General features: G+C 44.3%; 3 protein-coding genes across 5 annotated transcripts in view; all 3 read right to left on the bottom strand.

Moving 5' to 3' along the window:
* The window catches only part of uacab (uveal autoantigen with coiled-coil domains and ankyrin repeats b), a 33,851-nt gene extending 33,250 nt beyond the window's left edge, over window positions 1-601 (bottom strand). For 2 of the 3 annotated variants that reach the window (XM_058088958.2, XM_058088959.2), the window contains exon 1: window positions 346-558. In XM_058088958.2, the coding sequence (XP_057944941.2) occupies window positions 346-393 (48 nt within the window). In that variant the 5' untranslated portion in view covers window positions 394-558. Of the gene's footprint in view, window positions 1-345 lie in introns of all 3 variants that reach the window. The other variant, XM_058088957.2, reaches the window with a different exon arrangement.
* Window positions 602-2,227: 1,626 nt separating this feature from the next.
* LOC131139512 (mortality factor 4-like protein 1) lies at window positions 2,228-9,763 on the bottom strand. The gene is made up of 12 exons (XM_058089198.2): window positions 9,580-9,763; window positions 9,195-9,241; window positions 9,053-9,120; window positions 8,675-8,761; window positions 7,693-7,773; window positions 7,561-7,586; window positions 7,386-7,474; window positions 6,578-6,679; window positions 5,896-5,984; window positions 5,473-5,645; window positions 3,518-3,602; window positions 2,228-2,627 (listed from the first exon to the last, which is right to left on the bottom strand). The coding sequence occupies exons 1-12, from the start codon at window positions 9,617-9,619 to the stop codon at window positions 2,543-2,545; spliced, it is 972 nt and encodes a 323-aa protein (XP_057945181.2). The 5' UTR covers window positions 9,620-9,763; the 3' UTR covers window positions 2,228-2,542.
* Window positions 9,764-11,170: 1,407 nt separating this feature from the next.
* Window positions 11,171-22,139, bottom strand: LOC131139845 (relaxin-3 receptor 1-like). Its single transcript, XM_058089772.2, has 2 exons — window positions 22,061-22,139; window positions 11,171-12,246 (listed from the first exon to the last, which is right to left on the bottom strand). Exons 1-2 carry the CDS (start codon window positions 22,085-22,087, stop codon window positions 11,236-11,238), a joined length of 1,038 nt encoding a protein of 345 aa, XP_057945755.2. The 5' UTR covers window positions 22,088-22,139; the 3' UTR covers window positions 11,171-11,235.
* Window positions 22,140-22,720: the final 581 nt, after the last annotated feature.

The raw sequence follows: 22,720 nt of genomic DNA on the forward strand, positions 1-22,720 counted from the left end.
CCAATGAATGACACTCACCGGGATTCTTGTGTATAATCTAATAATATAGCTCTTCAAGTACTTATTTCAAGGGCCAAACAAAAACGAGCAGCTGACCGGAACTGCCCCCCGGGCCGCACGTCGGACACCCCACACGATGCAACAAGTGTCCCGGAGCTACCGCAGGTGCCCCCGGGCCTGCTAACCTCCCCCGGGGCCACCCCGGGAAGGAGACGTGGAGGCGGTGAGGAGGAGGATCTTCTGACCCAAAACGCCTCACATCGTTGACGTCTTCCACAAAGCTAAAGCTAATCCAACAATAACAAACGGAGCCGCCGTCCTCGTCACAAACAACATTGTACTCACAGTGATGTTCACTTCGTGCTTTTTCAGACGGTACTTCAGACTCTTCATTTTCACGTGTTGGTTTGAGTCGCCAAGTTCCTCTTTTCTTTGACAAATCCGCCAAGAGTCCGACCAGAACTTCCCATGAGACTGAAACCAAGTTTGATCCCCCTCTCCCGCGGGCGAGTTCCACCTGACGCTGAAACGCAAAGTCTGATCGCGTTGGATGGGCAGCCGGCTCAGCCAATCGGTGTCGAGGATGCGCGGGCTGTTGGAGTTCTCGCCCAACCGGTTGCGTCAGAGGGCGGGACTTCCGCGTTTTAGGCTCGGAGGGAGAAGTTGGGGACATCCTGGGACAAAGCGGGGTGACGTCAGGCTTACCTGAAAACCGAAACACCTGGAAAACCAGCAGAAATCTCAGCTTTTAAGAGGTGTTTGTGATTAAGTTCCTACTTTATGGCGGCTATGTGCTATTTATTAGGATCTTCAATAGAGGTGTATGTCGATGCGTCGCTTTAAGCATTGATTTAATCTGAATCAAAAATGTTTATATTTACTTGTGGCCAAGTAAATATGGAACAAAGACAAGCTTGTCCCGATGTGTTTGGCACAATTTGTGGGCATGCCGGAATGTCGCTGTTCCCTCCCCAAGCGGCTGCTCATTGTCTGAGAATATGAGCTGGGTCTGCAACCCACGGCTCCCTGAGTGGAAACAAATACCAGTTGTGAATATTTGTAGCATTTCAAACATTTGTTGGGGGACAGAAAATGCCGGTCTACGCTCTGCCAGGGTGAAACTTTTGTCAGCGACGCCATGGCAACAGTGTTACCACGGCAATGAAGCTAGAGGCCTTGTACTTGACATGCAGAATCATGCTGACCTGACCCACAGAACTCAGTCTACAAGTCCAATCCACCAGAAGCGTTACTATTTGTGGCACATTCTACATGCTAGGATCATCATCAGGCCGAAATGAGGGAATCATAACATTAAAAATAGCTCTCATAAGTGACCATTTAAAAAAGAAAACCCTCCAATGAGGCGAGATTACCCGTACTGTGCAGGTGAGCAAACCAAGCACTCCTTTTTTGTCCTGCCTGTGATGCTAACGTCGTAATTTCCCTGACCTCACTTGTAAACAAGACCTTTCACATGCGAGTTGTACGAAATGCTGCGCGATGTGGGGGGGGGGCGCTCATCTGCCAGAGACCTCCGTGGCGTCAAACCGCCTGCTCGGTGCGTGTGCCTGAATACAATGCACCTTGCGGGGTACATTAGCTGTAAGAGTCAAAATATTACGTCGTGCCATTTTAGTAGCATATAATGCTAAAGAAAAAGATGTTCTTTTTTGTTGTGCCAACAAATAAAGTTGTAATTTTTACAAAATTAGGTATAGTTAATAGTTAATCATTTAAAAAAAAAAACAGCAGAAATGGTTAGAGGAGGATCATAATTTTACAAAAATGAATCCTAAATGTGAAGAGAAAAAAGTCATAATACAACAAAAACTTGTAACTTTACGAGAATAATGTAACGAAAAAAATGATGTAATTTTAGTAGCATGTAGCTGAAATGTTAAAACATAAAAAGCTATAGTAACATGAGAAATAAAGTATCAACAAAGAATAATGGAATATTTAGAAAATTAGTCTGGAGGAAAAAGTTATATAATAAAACAGGAAATTATTTTTTTAATTGCAATATTTGTGCAATTTAAAAAACATTAAAAGTGTAAATAGAAAAGAGTAAAGCGTTAAATTGTTTTAAGCTGTATGACAAAGATGAGATGTTGAAATATATAGAAATGTGAGTGGCAAGGTTGCAGCCCGTGATTATTCACCATGCGGCCGTCCGATGGCCACCCCGGTATCGAGCCACAAACAAAGACGCCAAACGTAGACCTTCTGTGGAAATGTTTTGTTTTTTACAAAAACACAAGACGCAGGTTGTAAAAAGAAGACGTGGTGCTCCTGGTGTGGCAGTGATGACCAATAAATAAATATAAATAGCACATGCAACAACATACGCACACCAAAAGGAGGCATGGCAGACGGCATCTCCTTTTTTTCCTAAAGTTGCTTTTCACTTCACCTCTCATTTTAGTCTCTTGGCTGTGATGACCTCTTGGGAGGCTTGCTGAGAAGAAAATGTCATCCAAGCGTGCACTCGGGCGGCCACGGTGATGACGCAGGTGGGGGGCGTGTCCACCGGGGGCGCTCACACGGCCTTGCGGTGGTACTCCGGGGGTGCCACCTCGTAGTCGCTGGCATTAAAGAGCGTGGGCAAGTTCTTCACCAGATACCTGAGAGAAAGCGAGGCCATGTGTCAACGTTTTGTGACAATCACAGCCTTTTTTTTAATAGTTGGCAAAACACCAAGAATACAAACGTGGGCTCAAAACCCAAAAGCACCTCAGAAATCAACTTTGGGTGTTTATGGGACACGTGGATGAATTAGGAAACAGAAAAGGACACAAAATAAGGTGTTAACAGCGGTAAGATATGATATGAGGGAATGATGACGTCATACCGTCACATCCGCTAGCTGCGTGCTATTAGCAGTTTAGCAGTGCGGAGTGGCCGACAGCAGCTGCTGTGTGAACGTTCTCTGCTTTTTAATAAGCGATGGAAATACATCGAGAGTCTCGCTCTCTCTCCAAACCACAAACACTGGCAGTAGAGTAGTCTTCTAATGTGGTCTCTAGGGGTCTGTAACGTTACGTTGATGACACTATCAGCCACCAGGAAGTACGCTGTTGTACTGACGTGTGAGTCTATGTTATCTTATTTATTTATGTATACATAAGATAGCCAATTCTTTACAAGTTTGGGTAATACAAATGTAAAGGTGACTATAGGGGTGCTATACCATGTCTAGAGGGCTCTAATAATAGTAAAACCCATATGGAGCTAGTTCATAAACAGGTAAACTCCTATAACTTCCCATTTATTAATATCTAATCATATATTGCGGGCATTCACCAATCAACCCCCATAAACGAGTCAAACTGTGATGGAGTGGCAACCTGTGGGAAGGCTGAGGAGAAACAGGAGTGGCCCGATCCGTGCGTGGAGGAAGTGCATCAGGCCTGACTGCACTAATGTGCACGTGAACGCAACATGACAGCCGACAGTCTCCCCACCGTGTCACGCTGGAACAATCGATGAAGCTCAAGCGGGAGTCGAGGCTTACTTGAGGAAGTCCTGGAGATAACCCAGCAGCAGAGCCAGACTTTTCTCATCCAGCGGCGTGTAAGCCAGCATGGCTCCGATTCGGACTAGCGGGAGCAAAATCACAACAGAAGACATTTGAAAGCAAGGATGCCACAACATAAAAAGTGTTTTATATGAAAACTGGTTTTAGCTTGTTTGGTTTGTTACGTTTATGTCTTAAAGGGGACCTACTATGCTCATTTGTATTGATGTGGACTCCTGTAGAGCAGCGCCACACCATTACCCACACGGAAAGCTTTCTACATCTTCCAGAACCTGCACCTATTCCAGCTGGATTTCCTTGGATTTGCAAAACATTCCACTCCAGTGTGATTGGTCACACTCCCAAGCGCTCCAGAGTACTTCCAGACTACTGCCGAACCACCCCTTTGTAATTTGGTGGGTAAAGGTTGATCATAAATGAAGGACGCCTTTGGAGAGCTCCTTGAAAAGTGCTCAGCCACTGTTTGGAGACCCCTGCCTCACTGTGGATAAACTCACACCGCTTGGTCCCGTGGAGCCCGAGGAGGAGCACTCATTGTCGGACACACTTTGTCAGAAGCACCGCGAGTGAGGGCGCCGCGTTTACTAAGTGCAAACAATCTTGGCACAACATCGGCACAACACAGACAACCACGGAACGCCACTAAATAAACACGGTGAAATAAAAGTGCAGCACAGCGAGGAAGTCCGGTGTTTGAAAAGCTAAACTTCTCTACTTCAGAGCTGGCCGCCAATGATTTCAAATAACGAAAGCAGCGGCAGAGTGAGGCTCTCAGGTTTTAATGAAGACACGCCCCCAACACACAACAACCACTGACAGCAGAGATGAAGCGTGGGTTAACCCACGTGTGAAAACGATGCCTTGGAGACCTTCTCTCACGCGTTTGCTCCTTCAGCCCAATCCATGTCCATCCCATCAGGGAAGGAAAATCAATGGACAGGCCAACACGGCCATTTAGTGGATCCCCTTAGTGAGTTCAGCTCTTCTTCTCGGGCAGGTCAGGTTGTTGAAATGAGGAGTGGAGCATGGTCAGTGCTAAATGCCTGATTTGGTGTCAGTGGTGGAGTTCATGGGCTTTGGGTGCCGTGGAGTTGCAGGAAAAAGTGACTTGGTAACTTAGACCTTTGGTCTCTAAACATAGCATGACAATGCCTCCACTTGAGCCAAAGCTAATGATGCTAATTAGAGGATGACATCATCGAGCAACCTTTTGGGAGAGATAATGTAAATCATAGTCCCATTTTCTATAGTGCTTTCCTCGTTAGGGTCACAGGTTGGAAATATTGGAGCTAGCATCATAGCTATCCAGATGATGGAACCACATCTTAGCCACGGTATCTAGATGCGTATCAAATGCTAAATATTAGAGCTAGCATCATAGCTATCCAGATGATGGAACCACATCTTAACCACCGTATCTAGATGCGTATCAAATGCTAAATATTAGAGCTAGCATCACAGCTATCCAGACGATGGAACCACATCGTAACCTACGTATCTACAAGGTGCGTATCCAATGCTAAATATTAGAGCTAGCATCATAGCTATCCAGACGATGGAACCACATCTTAACCTATGTATCTAGGTGCGTATCCAATGCTAAATATTAGAGCTAGCATCACAGCTATCCAGACGATGGAACCACATCTTAACCTATGTATCTAGATGCGTATCGAATGGTTCACCACAGAGATTTCCATCTCTACTTATTAAGAACACATTTCTCCATTGATTGTGATTAATTATGAGTTAACTATGGACAAGACATGATTCATCAGGATTAAATGCCAGCCCTAACATACGGCATATATATTTTGTACTTCATGTTGGGTATTGTGTGTGAAGGGGCCGAGTGCTGCTACTAGTAGCTTGGAGCGAGCATTCAGGCGTGGCGTGTGTGTTTTGTGTGTGTTTTGTGCTAGCGTCCTTACCAAAAAGGCGTAGCAGATGTGGCGCCCCGTACACCTGGGACATCATCATGTCCGGGTGCTCGGCTAACATCTCAGCGTACTGCGGCCTCTCGAACTTGTAGAGGAGCTGGGTGCCCAGCATGACATTGAAGTACTCACGAATGCCAGCCACCACTTCATTGATGGCGTATTCCCTGGATGGTTTGGGGGGGGGGGGCAAGACATCACATCAAATGCTTCTCATGGACTTTCATGAGATGACTGTTGGTTCTTCTTATGAAGATGTGATTGTGGAAACACTTAAAATTAGAGATGCAGTATATGCACAATAGAGTATTTTATCCAGCCCTTTACTGCTGATATCAATAGCATAACCCAAAATGATTGTTATGTAGCTATATAGCTTTTAGCCTACAGGACAGAATGTACTGCATATTGTCTTACTTATTGTCAGAGTTTCCTTTGGACTTCTTGTAGTTGGCATAGTCCTCCAAGACGCCCTCGATATTCTTCTTAGCAGGCAGGCGAAACAACTGCAAGACAAGGACAGACATGCTGGACGCCTGTTGGACAACAAGAGGAGGTGACACTTTGCGGATTGTCATTCGTGATGCACCTGAACGCACCACTGCCATTAGGATCTGGTTGAGTGGAAACTCCTTGCACACCACGGCTGATTAAAGCAGCATGAGATGCTGACTTTGAATACTTTTGCCGTGGACATTCATAGTTCACATCTACATTCATAGATCTAGACACCATCACGAGCTAGCTGTTCGAGTTGTCCAAGCTGGGTGGGACCAGTTATTGTGGGCGTGCCCAGAGGCGGGCCGTGGCTGGAATAAATTAAAACAAAGCATTTTGGAAATCCAAGGAAATGCAGCTGGAATAGGTGCAGATTCTGGAAGATGTAGAAAGCTTTGTGTGCGGGTTATGGACTATAGTCGCTGCTCTATAGGAGTCCACAAGTCAATACAAAGACCCAACATGAGCGTCATAGGTCCCCTTTAATGGGCTCCCTCTTTTTATCTGATGTGGGTGCTCATGTCTCACCTTGATGGGCAAAATTCCAAAATAAGTGCAGTTTTCCGTTAATCACAGAATGTGTGTGTGTGAGAGTGTGAACCTGTTTCTGGCGCGTGATGAGGTCCCAGTCGTCCACAAGCCAGGGTTTCAGCTCCTCGGGGATCTTCACCTTCACCTCCAAACGGTTGGTGAACATCTCTTCCTGGACACAAACACAACACCACACATTACCACACAATAAAAAGGGTGCGCCGAGTGGGAGCGCAGCTTTGCAGCAGACTCATCTTCCGCCGCTCTGTGCACCGGATCGTTATCTCCACTGAATGAAAGGCTGGGAAATCTGCCATTCTTTCCCTCGGAGGAGCGCTGACGCCACGCTGTGCGCACATCTTTGAGGCCTCCGTGATGCGCCTGCTGTATGACAACCATTGTGCTCATTCAGTCTCTATCAGTCACGTTGGCATCTCCGCTCCCGGACCAATACCCTGCATGGCTTTTTAACAATGCAACTTATTGAGCTGCCAAACTTTTGTCCTTTTAATGTGCCAGTGTTAGCATTGTGTCTGTCATTCCTTTGTTATTGTTTATTGTGTTGGTCCACATAAACTCATTCACTTACACATAGCATCCGCATGTTGACACTTGGGGTGTCAATCATTCTTCTTCTATGCCGCTTATCCTCACTAGGGTCGTGGCTGTGCTGGAGCCTATGCCAGCTGTCTTTGGGCGAGGGTCGGGGGCACATCTAGACAAACAACCACCCACACTCACATTCATGTCTATGGACAATATGGAGTCGCCAGGTAATACCAAGTGGAGATTGAAGCCCAGGTCTTCCTGACCTCCCGACCGTGTGGCCAGCATGCTAACCCAACACAAACATAATAAAAGATATTGATGATACTTACGCTCTCCACAGTTGGATCCACACGTGCACGCTTCTTCCGTGGTCCCTGCGGCATTTCTCCACTGCTAGTACCTTCGCCTGGTCCTGGGGCTAAACACATCAAATACTACTATATACTATACTTAAATGCATACAATCATGGTACTTAGGACACATAAGAAAAAGACTTGACTTACTCTTCTGCTTTGCCTTTTTCACTTTCCTAGAGTGCAAAGACATGAAGCATTCAGGTTGAGCTACATCGTTGTGATTATTGGCTGCTGCCTATGACCTACACGTCCTACACGTGATACAAAGTAAGAACTTACAGATCAACATTTTTCTGCTGCACAGCAGCAATCTTCTTGCTTGGTGCCAAACCTCTCATCTTTCCCTCAACATAATGGTCCCTGCGGGGGAGAAAGTCATAGACACGCTGTCACTCATAAACCGGGACTGTGTTCCAACCCCGTAACTAGGTGGCAGCATAAGTAACACACCCAATCAGACAGAGAAGAAGAAGACGTAGCAGGAGGGATCAGTGAAGCCTACTTATTCAGCGATGAGTCAAACCCCTTTAAAAGCCACAAGCACGTTTTTCTGATCTTATTGGACATTTTTGGAGACTCTTTCTTGATGGTGAAATAATGGGATTAAAAGCAACGGAAAAAAGTTCCTTTGTATTTCTGAACATATTTCTTTGGCTTTTCATGTTTTGCGCTCCCATCATCATCTCAGGCAATTATGAATTGTTGCTGGGGATGCAATCAACCTACCAAGGCGATGGTGTTTCGGGCTGATTCCCAATCAGATGCCTCTAATCACGGCCACGATGGAGCGGAACTTCAGATATGACTGAAATGTAAACACGGAGCAGGCTGTACGAAGAACTGTACTATTCTATGTACAAAAGTTTGTTTTCAGGGGCTCTTTGGGTCCACAAAGTCGCCAAATCCATATGTGCCATGTTGCTCTATGTCGCTATCATCGCAATTCACCGTTGGCTTATCACTCCATCTCCGTAGGGAGGACTTTCAGAAATTCATGAATAAATGATGGTTGTTGTGTGCTGGACTATAATTAGTCAAAACATACCAAAATATGCTTGATATGTCTTATTCTGGCCACTAGGTGGCAATAATGACACAAAACATTGAACCATGAGCTTACATGACATCACCTTAACACTGCATGAAGTCAGGCATGGCATGGCATGACTTAGATTTAGCTGTTTGGAGATCAGCTTCGCATACGCCGTCCCATCAAAACTTCATGTTTTTATATACGAGTGTAAAAAACAAAACAACTTACTGATTGGCCTTTTGAAGCTCTTTTTGTTTTGCAAGGTTGCTGTCCACATATTTGAGAACTCTGCTTTCAGGAACCCATTCATCCCAGCTGAAAGACAACAAGAATACTAAATCAGGGAAGCACAAAAAGGAAAATCTATCCGATATCAAGCACAACAAATCAGGCGAGTGATCCAGATTGCAACCGGTGTCTCCGAGGGTGTGGGGCAGTGGGACACACAAGCACCAGTAGAAATTTACCCGTATCAGTTTGAGAAAAAATATATCATGCATCTGCAGAATGAATTGGAAACGTGTGTTTAGTGCGTTTGGGATGCGGCTCCACCTTTGCCCCGTCGGCCACAATAGGTTTGATACCATGACAGGAGGTAAAGCTCACTTTTTGTTCCATCCGCTGTAATGAATGAAGTATTTAATCTGCTTTTCCTTTATGCTGATCTTGACACACTGCAAGACACACAAAAAGGCACAACCAGGTGAGAAATGGCCACGCAGCACAACGCAGACGATAGACACGATACCTTTGCCTCATACAGCAACGGCCCATGAAAGCACAGGACTCTTTCACCTGTGAAGAAACCACGGTTAATACACAAAGGACTGCAATATTGTCAGCTTTTAGGTTCACTTCCTGTCTTAGACAGGAAGTAGAATCTGGTAAATGATGGTTAGCTTCTAACAAGCTAGCTAGGGGTTAGCGTAACATCGTGTGTAATGTGCCCCGGTTCGTTCGATGCACTTTATTTATGTTGTGTCACATTTGCGTAAATGTGACTTAAATAAAGAATGAGGTTATCCGTGCGTCCAGTCGGCTGTGCGCCTCCCCCCGTGCTCCGTGCCGCCATTGTTTGGGGAAGAACAACAACAAACCCGCCCCCTTTGCCGCCATGCATTTTCTCCACTTACCTTCTTGAAATTTAGGTTTCGGCTCCTGTTTTGGCGCCATTCACAGACTCCGTTGATCCGATCTCTGGATGGTCAAATTCGGGCATCGCCAAAGTCCATGTCTTCCAGATAAAAAGCAAGTCGACATCGGAGCCGCGCTACGCCGAAATGCAAGCGGAACTGGTTGCTGCGGGGTCACGTGACGCCGAGGCCGGGGCGTTCAGGTGCTCATTTTTAAAATGGTAAAAAACAGTGACGTGTTGCATAGTACGCCACATACAGTAAGACGCAATATTTATTCAAAAGAAAAAAATTGTCAAAACATCAATACTCAATGCTTGGCCGGTGTCAAGTTCCAGAAAACTTTACATTTGAACGAGGGTTTATTGTGAAAAATGAACGGATGCAATTTTGCTATTGTGTAAATTAAGCACCGCTCAGCGGTTGTATGTGTATATATTTTTTTATCTGTATACTCATCTTGGTCATATAACTGAAAAAAATATTATTAGTATCAACTTTACCCTTTGCCTCGTGTTTTCCTTCTCAAATTATTTTCGTCAATTTTCTTTTCATAGTATTATGAGTAGAACTACCTATATGGTATGAGGGTACCTCAGGGTACCTACCCCTTCCCTCACACTTCTCATCACAATTCTCACCTTACGCTATTCTTGACCAGGACCATCCTTTCTTTCCCCAGCATCTCCCAAAACAACACACCAGCAACCAGCATGGACACATTTATTCTATGGAAAAGAATGATCATATAAGTTATAAGACATAACAAGGTTCATGTAACATCAAGTAACATCATGTAACACCAAAACATCAAGACCAACAGCGTCAAACACGACATCGACCTTGACAAACGGCTAGCGGAACTGCATCATGTTGTCCATGTCACTGCCAAGCTGGTGAAACTTGTGTCATCATCCAAAATTTGGGTCGGGGGGGGGGGTCTTTCCAGGACCAGCAGTGAATGGTGATGAGATGGCCGTGCATCCCACGGATCAACATTTGCAATAAATTCAAATGACTGCCATGATGACAAAGTTACTCATGACAAAGATGCATATTTCCCCCACTCTGGGGTAAATAAATACTTGAGCATTACGACGGGAGCCACAACAAAGAGGCTGAAGAGCCACATGCGGCTCTGGAGCCGTGGGTTGCTGACCCCTGGACATGCCAAGGATAACTGGCGGGGTGTTTGGCCAGCATACGATGGGTTACACCTGGGATGGGCTGAGCATTGGTCCAAAATAATAATTGTATCTACATTTTATTATAACACTTTTTTTCTCATAAATGTACAACATTTTCCCGTGAATTTAATTTATTAAATTAAATATATTTTCATTTATTTATTTTAATTTATTAGGGCCACATTGAAAAAATAATCATCTGAGATTTTCAGATTAAAGTTGTGAATTCAGAAAATCTGAGATTATTATTGCTTTTCAATGTGACCCTAATAGTTTGTGGTAGATATGAAAGGCCAATGTGGACATTTGGACCCCCCCACCCCAACCCCACCCCCCATCACCACCACCAAGTAGTGGCCCACAGCGGTCAGCGGCCACCCCGGCTTGCTAAAAGATTCCCCAATGCGCGTAAAACGCCCCCAAGCCCCGCGTAATTACGCCCTTTACGCACGCCGCGCGTCCCGGGATTCTAGCGGTCCGCCGTGCGCCCCCCGTGGATGAGAAGCTTCAGCCTGGTCCTGAACTCGGCCCTCATGAGGCAGTAGATGACCGGGTTGAGGCAACTGTTGGTGTGCGCCAAACACACGGTGAGCGGGAAGACGTACGTGTGCACCACGTAGTAGGTCCTGTCCCAGTTGGCGGCGTTGAGCTTGACCAGGACGCTCCACAGGGTGACGGCGTGGTTGGGCATCCAGCACAGGAAGAAGGACAGGACGACGATGGTGACGGACTTGGTGACCCGGGACCTCCTTTTGGGGTTGCCGCACTTCATGCTCCTCCTGCGGACGAAGCGCAGCAGCTTGACGTAGCTGACGCACACCACGGAGATGGGCACCACGAAGCCGACCAGGATCTTGTGGATGTGATAGACCGCCAGCCAGCTCTGCCCGCCGGGGAACTTGAGCAGGCACAGGTTTTCTCCGCCGACGCGGCTGACGGTGGAGAAAACGGAGGTCGGCAGCGTGGCCACGGCGGCGAGGCTCCAAACGACGGCGCACGTCCACCTGTCGGAGCTCCAGGAGTGCGCGCAGGTGCCGCGGAGCGCCGACGTGAGCGCCAGGTACCTGGTGACGCTCATGGCCGTGAGGAAGAAGACGCTGGCGTACATGTTCATCACCGTGACGGACAGCACCGCCTTGCACATGGCGTCCCCGAAGGGCCAGCTGAAGTCCAGGGCCGTGTCCGCGGCCCAGAAGGGCAGCGTCAGCACGAACAGGAGGTCCGTCAGCGCCAGGTTCAGCACGAAGAGGTCCATCCTGGACGACCTCCTCTCCGGCTTGGCTCCTATGAGGAAGAAGACCAGCAGGTTGCCCGCCAGACCCGCGGCGCACACCACGGAGTACACGACGCACACCAGGACCCGGAGGTGGGGACCCCCGTCCGCCGAGACGTCGATGTCCTCCAGGTTACTGAACAGGTCCGACGCGGTCCCGGAGTCGTTGGCGCAAACGCTTTGGTTGTCTTCGGCCATGCTTTCAGTCTGCTTGGATGCAGACACAACTTCTCAGACTGGAACGCTGGCATGCCCCCCCCCAACCCCAAGCCCACCCCCCTCTGACGCAGCATCACCGAGGAGCATCGCATCATCTCCCAAAGCATCATCTCCAGCTCTCACACGGCATGAACCGGAAGGTGACAGGTCAGCTGTTCCACGTGCGTGAGAGCCCATTCATGCACCTATAGAAAATATGAAATATGTACAGCGGGTACAAACCCCACCCTCATTAATCAGTAAGGAATCAGCAACCCCCCCCCCCCCCAGCCCGTGACGTGATTAATCGGAAAGGATAAAGAGTCAAATTGAATGAGGCCACAGACGCCATTCCATTCCAGCATCGCATTGGTCTGCTCTTTGCTGCCACCCGGTGGCCAGTAAGGGAGTAGCGCCTTCTCAGTCTTCCACTTGGAAATAAAACATTCCACGTGTCATTGAAGTGTGCAATATCAGCTGTTTCTTTCTATTTAATAACACTTTTTACACAAACGTGGCTTCCACAGCATCAGACGTTTATGTGGAAAATAAACAGCTTAAAAATATTAAAATAAAACAAGTAGCTAAAGGATAGTATTTCATTTATTTATTTTTTATTTTACACAAATGCAATATTGATCATTTAAGAATTATAATCATTTTCTATCCAATAGCTGCAGGGGTCAAATGTATTTGGATCATTTAGCCTTTATACGCAAACAGAAATGATTTACATGAAAAAACAATGATTTAATTTGTCTTTAATTTAAGATTTAAGTGTAGCGTTTCTGCTTTGAGTTGCTTTTTCCAAAGATATGACCTCTAGCATTATTTGCACCATTTGGGGTTTACGGTTTTACCAATATTTTAACAATTCCAAGTCATTTTAATTTCAAATTTACATTCATTTATTTAGTTTTAAACTCAAATATAGCCTTTAGCTAGTTTATGTAGCATGCCAACAGCGGCTCAAGTGTATGGATTTCTTTTCCCCTCGATGACCTGATGAAACACAAGAAGGTCAAAGGTCCAACCTCCGTGGTCCTTCCAGAGATCGCCTGATGACAAGGAAGCACGGAACAGACCAGGAAGGACATGAAGGACGGCGACTACCAGAGACTAATACCAGAGTGCCAAGTCAACACCTCATCCTAGCAACCTTTTACAAAGCAAGTGCCGCAAGGCATGCTGGGCAGCCGTAAGCAACGCCACAATCCAACATATATTAATTATATGTTATATTCACTGCATGCATGGAGCGGCAGGTATGACAAAACGATGGTAATATTTCCAGAAAGGGGTCAAAGGTCATTCCTCCTCAAAGATGCAGCACGGAGCCGTGCGTGAAAAGAACGACCAATTTGCATACAAAAGTGAAGGAAGTGGCGAAGAGAAACGCCATGGCTTCTGGAACCTTCTCACGTGCGACATCATGGACATCCGCATCTGTCAACAAAACAACATGGCAGTAGCTGCACTTGGGTGGTCTTCATCTAGCTCTGCATGCGCTTTAAAGCGCTGCCACTCCAGCCAGATGTTGGTTCTTTAGTTCAGAACACGTCGCTGCTGGAGGACACCGAGCACATTAAAGTGGACGCCTCGGTCCCACGTTGCCCGTGTGAGCAAACATCTGGCAAGCCATACGCTCCAGTTCCTATATGGCAGCTCCGGGAGGGGGGGGGGGGGGGGGCGTTCTCCTCCACACCCTGAACTCTGACCTCCCGTCGCTTCCTTTCCAAATAATTGGAAATGAACATAAAAAAAGGGAATGAACATAATGTGGTTTTTTTGTGTTGTGCAGCTGGCAACCGCACGCTGGGGAGCACCATGATTGTTCTACATCCTAACATCCTCTGGCAGAGCTTCACAGACACGGTCACAACATTAGGTACACCTACCCAGTAATTACATCCCCTGGCCAACAGGGGGCGCTAATGCCAGCTTGGAGGTCCCGCAGATGGCGTTCCATCCTCCAAAGTTCTCATTTGGGGAAAACGTTAATATTAGGGGAATAAATAAATAAAGTAAACATTATAATGGCAATAAAGTCAAAATACTCAGGAATAAAGTCATATCATTAAGGGAATAAAATGTAAATATTACAGTAATAAAGTCATATTATTAAGGGAATAAAACATAAATATTATGGAAATAAATTGTAAATATTAAGGGAATAAAGTCACATTATTAAGGGAATAAAATGTACATATTACGGGAAAAAGCCATATTATTAAGGAAATAAAGTCAACATAGTGAGGGAATAAAATGTAAATATTATGGGAAAAAGCCATATTATTAAGGGAATAGAGTCATATTATTAAGGGAATAACGGGTAAATATTATGGGAATAAAGTCATATTATTAAGGGAACAAAGTCAACATATTAAGGGAATAAGGTCATATTATTAAGGGAATAAAGTCAACATATTAAGGGAATAACATGTAAATATTATGGAAATAAAGTCATATTATTAAGGGAATAAAGTCAACATATTAAGGGAATAACATGTAAATATTATGGAAATAAAGTCATATTATTAAGGGAATAACGGGTAAATATTATGGGAATAAAGTCATATTATTAAGGGAACAAAGTCAACATATTAAGGGAATAAGGTCATATTATTAAGGGAATAAAGTCAACATATTAAGGGAATAACATGTAAATATTATGGAAATAAAGTCATATTATTAAGGGAATAAAATCATATTATTAAGGGAATAACGTATGAGAACAGAGTTGACACGAAAAAAGTTGAAATTGTTGGAAAATAATAAACCAACAACAAGAGAAATCTTGTGATATAACGAGAATAAACGTAATAGGAAAAAGAGGAGGAATAATGTCATTTGGGTCGCATAGAGTTAAAAGAGTTTTTACAGCCGTGAAATGAGAAAAAACTCGAGAAACTAAAGTTGCAATTTTTGGAAAGCTAAAATATTTGGAAAATGAAAACGTGATCAGAAACGGAGACTACCCTGCAATAGAAGAAGTAAACATGAGGAGATGATATGAACTGTATTCCATCATTGTGTAGTTCTTCTCCTGTCCTGTAGGTGCTGATAAAGAGCATCTGAAATCTCCCCCAAAATGAAGTAAAAAAAAAAGCCTGGAGTTTTATAATCAGGTATTTTTGGCGTGGAGATGCAAAAAAGATCCAAAAACGCCACAGGCAGTGAAATGGTGGCCAAATCTTCAGCTGAGTGCTAATTAGTCTAACCCGCCACCTCGTCGTGGCCCACTAATTAATGACTGTCCAAGTGATGGGGGCACTTCCTGTCCTTCCCCGCGGGCTGCCAGCGGTGGATGGCCGGGTCTCGTCCGCCCGGGTCCTCCTACATCCATCCCTGCGTGCTCTACATAACACCTTGCTCCGGTGTGCCGACGGGAAGCGGGCCTGTTGGACCCTGTTGGACCTGGCTCGGCACGACGCTGGCCCGACGCCGGCACGATATCAGATCCACACCCGGTCTGACCTGGCCTGGCCGGGGGGAGGAGCCTGAAGGATGCTCACGGGCGGGTGAGAGGTCAGCTGTCTGCTTTGCGGCCTTGCTTTAACTTTTGGCGAGTGGAGGCAAAGTCATCCAACAGGAAGGCACGACTCCCCACGCCGGGGGCGGGGCGGGGGAGGGAGGGCACCTAACCCCCTGGCATCCTATTTGAAACATAATTTAAATAGCCAATCATCACCTTTTCCCTAGCGCTCATCTGATTGACAAAAACACATGACTCCAGCTTGTAGTGACCAGTTTCGACCAGCGAGCGGCGCTGTTGCTCCACGGCCGTGGGAGCCCCAACAAGTAAGGACATTCGAGCTCTCTTCTTCGAGGCTTTTTTCATACTTTTCAAGTGAAAGCGAGCACAGCTTTGTACCTGACAAGCAAGGGCATGCGCAGTCATAAAGGCAACAAAGAGAATATTTGGTAATTGTGTTTAGCTGGCTGCAGCCCACAAAAAAAGCGTCTTTCAACCTTCATTGTGGAGCTGTGTTGCATTCGAGGATGCTGGGAATTATGGCAGTTAGGGTTGACGAGGTCTGACCTCAAAACGTCCCAGTAAACAAAACGCATGACTAAGCAACTGAAGTCTCATTCGTTGTGTCTGACGAGCTCATTTGATAAAGCTCATCTGCTGTTAGAAATACACTAGCGTTAATGCGGCAACGTCCCAGTGTACTTGAACGCAGCAGCCTTTTTTTGAGCCAATAATGGACTTTGGTCAATGACTTTTATGTCGATAGCAGCGGGAGGCGACCTTTAGCGTCATCTATTCTGTCCATTTAAGGTGACACCCCCTTGTTGATGTATAAAATAGGATTAAAAGTCATAGTCTGGAATTTTTAACAGGAAGTCTGTTACCCAAACTCTGGCATTGATGCAGGAATTAAAGTGTGTTGTGTGTGTGTGTTCGTGTGTGTGTCCAAGAAGCTATTGTGTACTTCTATCCACTTTGCAGCAACATTATGCTATGTTAGCATATTTGCTGAAGAAAAACTAAATGGTCAGAGTTAAACTCCCACGTCTGACTGACGGATCGTTGGTAGTAGAGAGGCTTTCATTTCAATGCAGACCTGCCAACTTGTACTCATTTATAGTACTCAACATGCACTCTTGAATAGTATCTAGTTTACTCTCCATTTGGTTGCATTTTCCTGGTTTCACTTTACGTTCGGTCTGTAGAGTACAGGTACATGAATAAATGTCATCAGTTTCGCTAGTATTTCAAATGGGGGGGGCGTATGACAGAAAATAATTGATGAAATAATTGTATGCTGTCTTAAATAAAACCTGGTACAATGTCAAACATCACCAATTTCACAAAATGATGTTTTAATGGTGTCCTGACGTTGGACCAAGCTTTATTTTAAGATGTGTAGCGAAGCCTGGTGATGATTTCGCTTTTTTGATATGCATAAAGAGGCCGTAGGGACACACGTCATTAGAGCTATTTAGCATAATTGGTGACAGTTGGCCTGGAGTTGGCTTTATTTTAAGATGTGTAGCGAAGCCTGGTTAAAATTTGTTTTGAGGTTCAGGCTTTAAGCTGTGTAGTGAAGCCTTTGATTTATTTGTTTGGTTTACAAGGCCGGGGAGGGTACATCTTACATCCAGCCAAGGGGGGTTACATCTAGCCAGGGGCGGGTACATCCAGCCAGGGGGCGGGTCAGAGGCGTCATGTCCATGAGTCTCCGTTGTTGGTTTTGGTTTATTTAGGATGGAACCAGCAACCCTGCAGTTGAGCCACAAGCCGGTTGAATGATTTGAAGGCGTGATGGTCTTTGAGGAGATGCTTGTTTTCTCAACAGCAAGCCTTGGGGTTTTTTTTGGTAACAGGAAGATTGCAGCTTTACACGAAGGTCACCACTCAAATAACCACTCAGTGAGATTCTTATTGTCTCCAGCGGCCATCCTCCTGTGTGGATGCTTCATATGCATCACTGCACACTTGACTGGCTACATCTGCACAATCTAATGAGATCCAACAAAAGAGCAACAATTGTGTCTTTACCAAGACCGTAACGCTCACTTTTGTGTGTTTACTGCTGCAGTCCGACTACGTAATCAATAATCGCTTTTAAATTCCTTTGGCATCAGCGAGTATCAAATACACCAAATATTGATACCAAGGGTAAGACCGGTACGGGATCATCAAGAGTAATATTTTTGTTGTTTTTGTCCGTTTTCAGGATGATACAAATGTGTGAAGGACAGATATCTCGGGTCTTTCTTTCCTGCGGCTGTCAGATAAATTCTTCCAAAATCCTGTGCAATAAACCGTGCAATAAACCTGAGGCATGATCAACACGTACACAGCAGTAAATAGCTTACGCTCTTCAAGTAGCCTTTTTAATGCTTGAAAATCCATTGTTTTTCACCAGAATAAAATATTTAGAAAACCTACTTATGACCTTCTAAATACAGTTTTGAACATCATTAGAGCCCCGGAGACAGGAAATAGCACCCCTATAGTCACCTTTACACTCCATCCCAACACAATGCGACCCATTACCCCGACTTAAAGCTACGACGTCACACGTTCACCTTACCATCGTCCTTCCTGGAGGACGCCTCATGAATTCCAACTTGAACGTGAGAAGTTGGATGGATGGATGGATAGATGGATAGATAGATGGACAGATGGATGGATGAATGGATAGATAGATGGAAAGATAGATGCATATACAGACAGAGTTCGGCCTCTCCAACCACTGGATTGCCCCTTTCTGCCAAGACCTCATTCAAATCCCCCAAATGACTTTTCCTTCTCCTTCACACTTCCACCCCTGTGAGTTCGTCCCAAACGTCCACGATGGGCCAATGATTGATTTCATATGTACGCTACATATTTCTATATTGTGATGAACGTTTCTGTGACACATTTGGACATTTTTGTCTGTAGGACCATAAATTAAAAAGCACATTTTACTTTGGACTTTATGGCACCGTAGTCATTTTTATCCTCAGCATGCAGACTGAAGCAAGGCATGAAAAGATGATATTAGATATAAGATATCACCGACACTATATCACATGGAAGTGAAGACCATAAAGCGGGGGTGTCCAAGGGCTCCCAGCCAGTGAGATTAAAGGATGCTATTTCCACTCTGGTATTTTCTTATGTGCTTAGAAGTTAAGGAAAAAAAACTGCATCTCAGCTTCGTCATGTCGCTGAAAAAGCCTATGAATAATATCAACTTCACTTTTTCATCCTTTTTGCTGTTTTTTTCACATATATTTCTCATTTGTTCTTCAATAATATTCATAAATGTTCTTCTCGTTATATTATGACTTTATTCCCTTAATATATGGACTTTATTCTCACAATATTGGACTTTATTCTCGATGTCATTTCCCCAAAAATGCAAATGTATTTTGTTTCACATATTTCTACTAAAATATATATATTTTTCCTCATAATATTATAGGTTGACGAAATGTTTTCCTCATTTTTATTTTCCTATTTAGACTTTACTTTGATAGAACGACAGGTTTTATTTATTTTATTCCTTCTGTTTTTTAAAACTCAATTATTTCAACTTTCTCCTGGTAAAAATCCTTCTCATAATATTATGAATTTATTTCCATAATATCTTGATTTATTCTCATAATAATTTTTTCCACAACCAAATTTTCTAAAAATGATAAATGTAATAAATGTATAAAAACATTTTTTGTATTTCAAGTAAAATTATTTCAATGATTTTTCCTTATAATACTACATGCTCATTCTCATAAAACTGCAACATTTTCCTCTCCTACTTTTTTGGCTTTATTCTTGTAAAATTAATTGTTTTTTAACTTTATTGTGGTACATTTTTGCTGTCATATTATTACTTTATTCCTATAATATTTGCACTTTATGTCCATAGTATTGTCGTTGTTGTTACTTTTCCGAGCCTAATTTGCCAAAAATTACAATAAAAAAAAAACTGTTGCATTCTGGTGTTAAACATGCCAAAGTTTCAGCTCCAATGCTAAAGCTACTTACCATTGGAGAAACCTGGGACTTCCAGTCTCTACACCCGGATGGGATTGACTGGGAGTCAAAAGTGGGTATTTTATGAAGATACATCGCCCTTTATTATCAACTCCTATACCGCCTACCAAGTCCTATAAAGTTGGGTTTGCAGCTAGCAGCACTTGAGGTGTGACCAATCACAGTGAAGTGGGCGTGCCAGGAGGCGGGCCGTGGGTGGAATACATTAAAACAGAAATCCAAAGAAATACAGTTGGATAGGTGCAGATTCTGGAAGCTCTCAAAAGCAATAGAAATACAATGAGCATAATAGGTCCCCTGTAAGAGCTGTGGCTTTAAGTCATGTGACACCCTCATGTCGTTTTTATGACGAAAATAACGATGAGCGTTTGGCCAAAGATGGGATTGTAGATCTTCACATAGAAGTGTGAAAAGCAGACGTGCGACCGTCGGCGTACTGACTGTGAGTGACGCGCGCGGACATTTGGAGCGCCGCTAATGAATGGTAATAAGGTTTGGCCACAGCACACGTTGGCAGCCACGCCTGGCTCGGGGGTTTGGAGACCAGGGCTCGGCTTTCGCTCGCTAAAGCCGCATTGGCGTTTTGGATCCGGCTGGCGCCGCCGCTGCATCCACGCCGCGCGATGTGCACTGGCACCGGTCGGCATGCATGTCCGCTCTGATTAATCACCTGCTTCGCCTCGCGCATACATTTCATGATTGGCCTTAAGTGGGCGAGAACAAGGCTTTGAGGTTGTGACGAGCGGGAGGAAGAAAGGCAATTTATCAGAAATAGATTAGTGACCTCCCTCCTTGTTTTCCTCTGATGGGCCTCAAACCCTGTTTGACCTCTGGTGACAAAAACATGCAAGATGCCACAACGCATTTGACGCTCTTTGCTCCGTGCTGCCATAAACGCATTCAAGGTCCGCTGTTATGCAGAAAGGACCTTTGAACTCGTTCAATCCCAGCCATTTTTCACCATTTGGACTCATCTTTCAAGGCACACGGAATGTTGTGTTCTATGGCTGTATGGACATGGAACCTACCAAAAGAAAGATTAGACTTTGTTTTCTGTTCTTCAGTAGAACATGGGTAAGTTTCAGGAAAATATCAGTTCCTGACTGGAAAAGGGAAAAACTTGGTCCTTGGTATTGAAGGTGTTTGTAAAAGTAATAGTAATCCCTCGTTTATTGTGACTCCAGAACCCATGGCGATAAGGGAATTTCCGCCAAGTAGGAGTCTGTGACTATAGGGGTATTATTTCATGTCTACAGGGCTCTAATCATGTTGTAAACAGGTTTCCTATGCTCTAACTGCTAAAATATTCCCGTTATAAATAAGGAATTCCATTTCACGGTCACAATAAACAAAGGATGACTGTAATCCCTCACCACTTCGCACTTCAAATTGTGCATCTTCACTCTATCATGATTTTATATGAATAAATCAGTTTTGTGTTTAAATACGGTGTATTGCGCATAAATGTTGGTCTACTTAATCAAACATTGGGCATTTCTTTGCCTAAATGAAGGATTTGCAAGCATACAAATGGCTAAAGGAAGAGCACAGAAAGTGAAGTGCAATGATAGACTGTAGGCGAAGCTAACTGGCCGACTACAGCCACCAAAAAAGCAGGCTTCGCTACACACCCTAAAATACAGATGGTAGCTCTGCTAATGTGCACACAAAAAAAGACATGCAACCGACCACTTTGAATAAAAAGCAGGCTTCGCTACACACCCTGAACAGGACACCAACACCACTCGTTAGCATTAAAGCTAAACACACACACACACACACTAGGGCTTGCTAAAAACACTTTTAATCCGTCTAAATTCCAGCATGGAGGCCAACACACTTTCAATACACTACTGTGCTACCTTTGACACTTATTGAAACTTGCTGAAAACATTTAAGGTTTCATCTCGCCAACGTTTGCCAGGCTGCTGAAGCTTAATAAGAACATTCAAAAGCCAACTTAACCTCCGGCAGCAAGAACCACTGGACCAATGTACCGGACCACCTGGGACCGACTCAATAAAGCCTGAAAAAACCTCCAAAAAACAGATTTAGGACTTGGAGCAATTTAGCTGCTTGCTTTGACCTTCTCTTCTTTCAGTCCTTGAATCGGCTCAGATTGGGAGCTGAACTACTTGAAGAAAGAAATGGTGATGTTACGCCCCTGATATGAGAAATGATTACACCTCGAGTTGTGGTGTTTCCTCCATTGTGAAAACGAGTTACAAAACTACTCAAGTTCGTCTTTTTCATGCTTCCATCCAGATCCATGTCCAAGGTGACATATTACAGTCATGTTACCATCCTTTAGCAGTGACAACATACCTGATATGGGGAGAAATGACGACACATGAAGTTGTGGTGTTTCCTCCACTGTGAACGCCGGTGTCATGGCGTCCCAGGGTATGTGGTCGGAGACAAAAGCAATCGATCACCGGCTAATTGATGATCATTGCTCGACCACAGATTCACATTTTACAAGCAGTTTAACCAAATATAATGAAATAAACAGTATAAAACACTTTTCCTCACTTATTTACACTAATTCATTTCAATTACTAACTATTTACATGACATTTACTGATTGAATGGATGATCGTTTTATCTTCCCTTCTGAAACAGTTCCAAATCAAGTTGTAACATTTCCCATTAAACAGACATTGGCTGTGTTCGAAACCGCATACTAACTACTACATACTCCCATGTACTACTATCCACACTCCATACTGCATACCCAATCCATTAGTATGCAAAACTGCAGCTACTACATGATAACCCACAATGCATTGCTCCTCCTACCCCAGCCGAAGCTGATATCACTTTAGCTCTAAACTCTTTAAATATCACTTTATTGAGATTTTTTTTTAAATCAGGCGAGAAAGTGGCCGTTTAGATCCCGAGTGTGACATTTATTATTATTATTGTTATTGTCCAAATACCAACCGTTTACAATTTTGTTCAGATGAATTCTGCAAAATTTAAGCT

The sequence above is a fragment of the Doryrhamphus excisus genome, linkage group LG13 (assembly GCF_037039965.1).
Source record: "Doryrhamphus excisus strain RoL-2023G ecotype Guam linkage group LG13, RoL_Dexc_Guam_v1.1, whole genome shotgun sequence".
NCBI classification, from domain to species: domain Eukaryota; kingdom Metazoa; phylum Chordata; class Actinopteri; order Syngnathiformes; family Syngnathidae; genus Doryrhamphus; species Doryrhamphus excisus.

Excerpts from the sequence above, each read along its gene's own strand:
- LOC131139512 (XM_058089198.2), bottom strand. The coding sequence starts at position 9,619 with ATGGCGCCAAAACAGGAGCCGAAACCTAAATTTCAAGAAG. Across the intron at positions 5,985-6,577 it reads TCATCACGCGCCAGAAACAG|TTGTTTCGCCTGCCTGCTAA; the intron begins GTTCACACTCTC and ends CTTGTCTTGCAG. Across the intron at positions 3,603-5,472 it reads ACATCTGCTACGCCTTTTTG|TCCGAATCGGAGCCATGCTG; the intron begins GTAAGGACGCTA and ends TGCTCCCGCTAG.
- LOC131139845 (XM_058089772.2), bottom strand. The coding sequence starts at position 22,087 with ATGTGTCGTCATTTCTCCCCATATCAG. Across the intron at positions 12,247-22,060 it reads GTCATTTCTCCCCATATCAG|ACTGAAAGCATGGCCGAAGA; the intron begins GTATGTTGTCAC and ends GCATCCAAGCAG.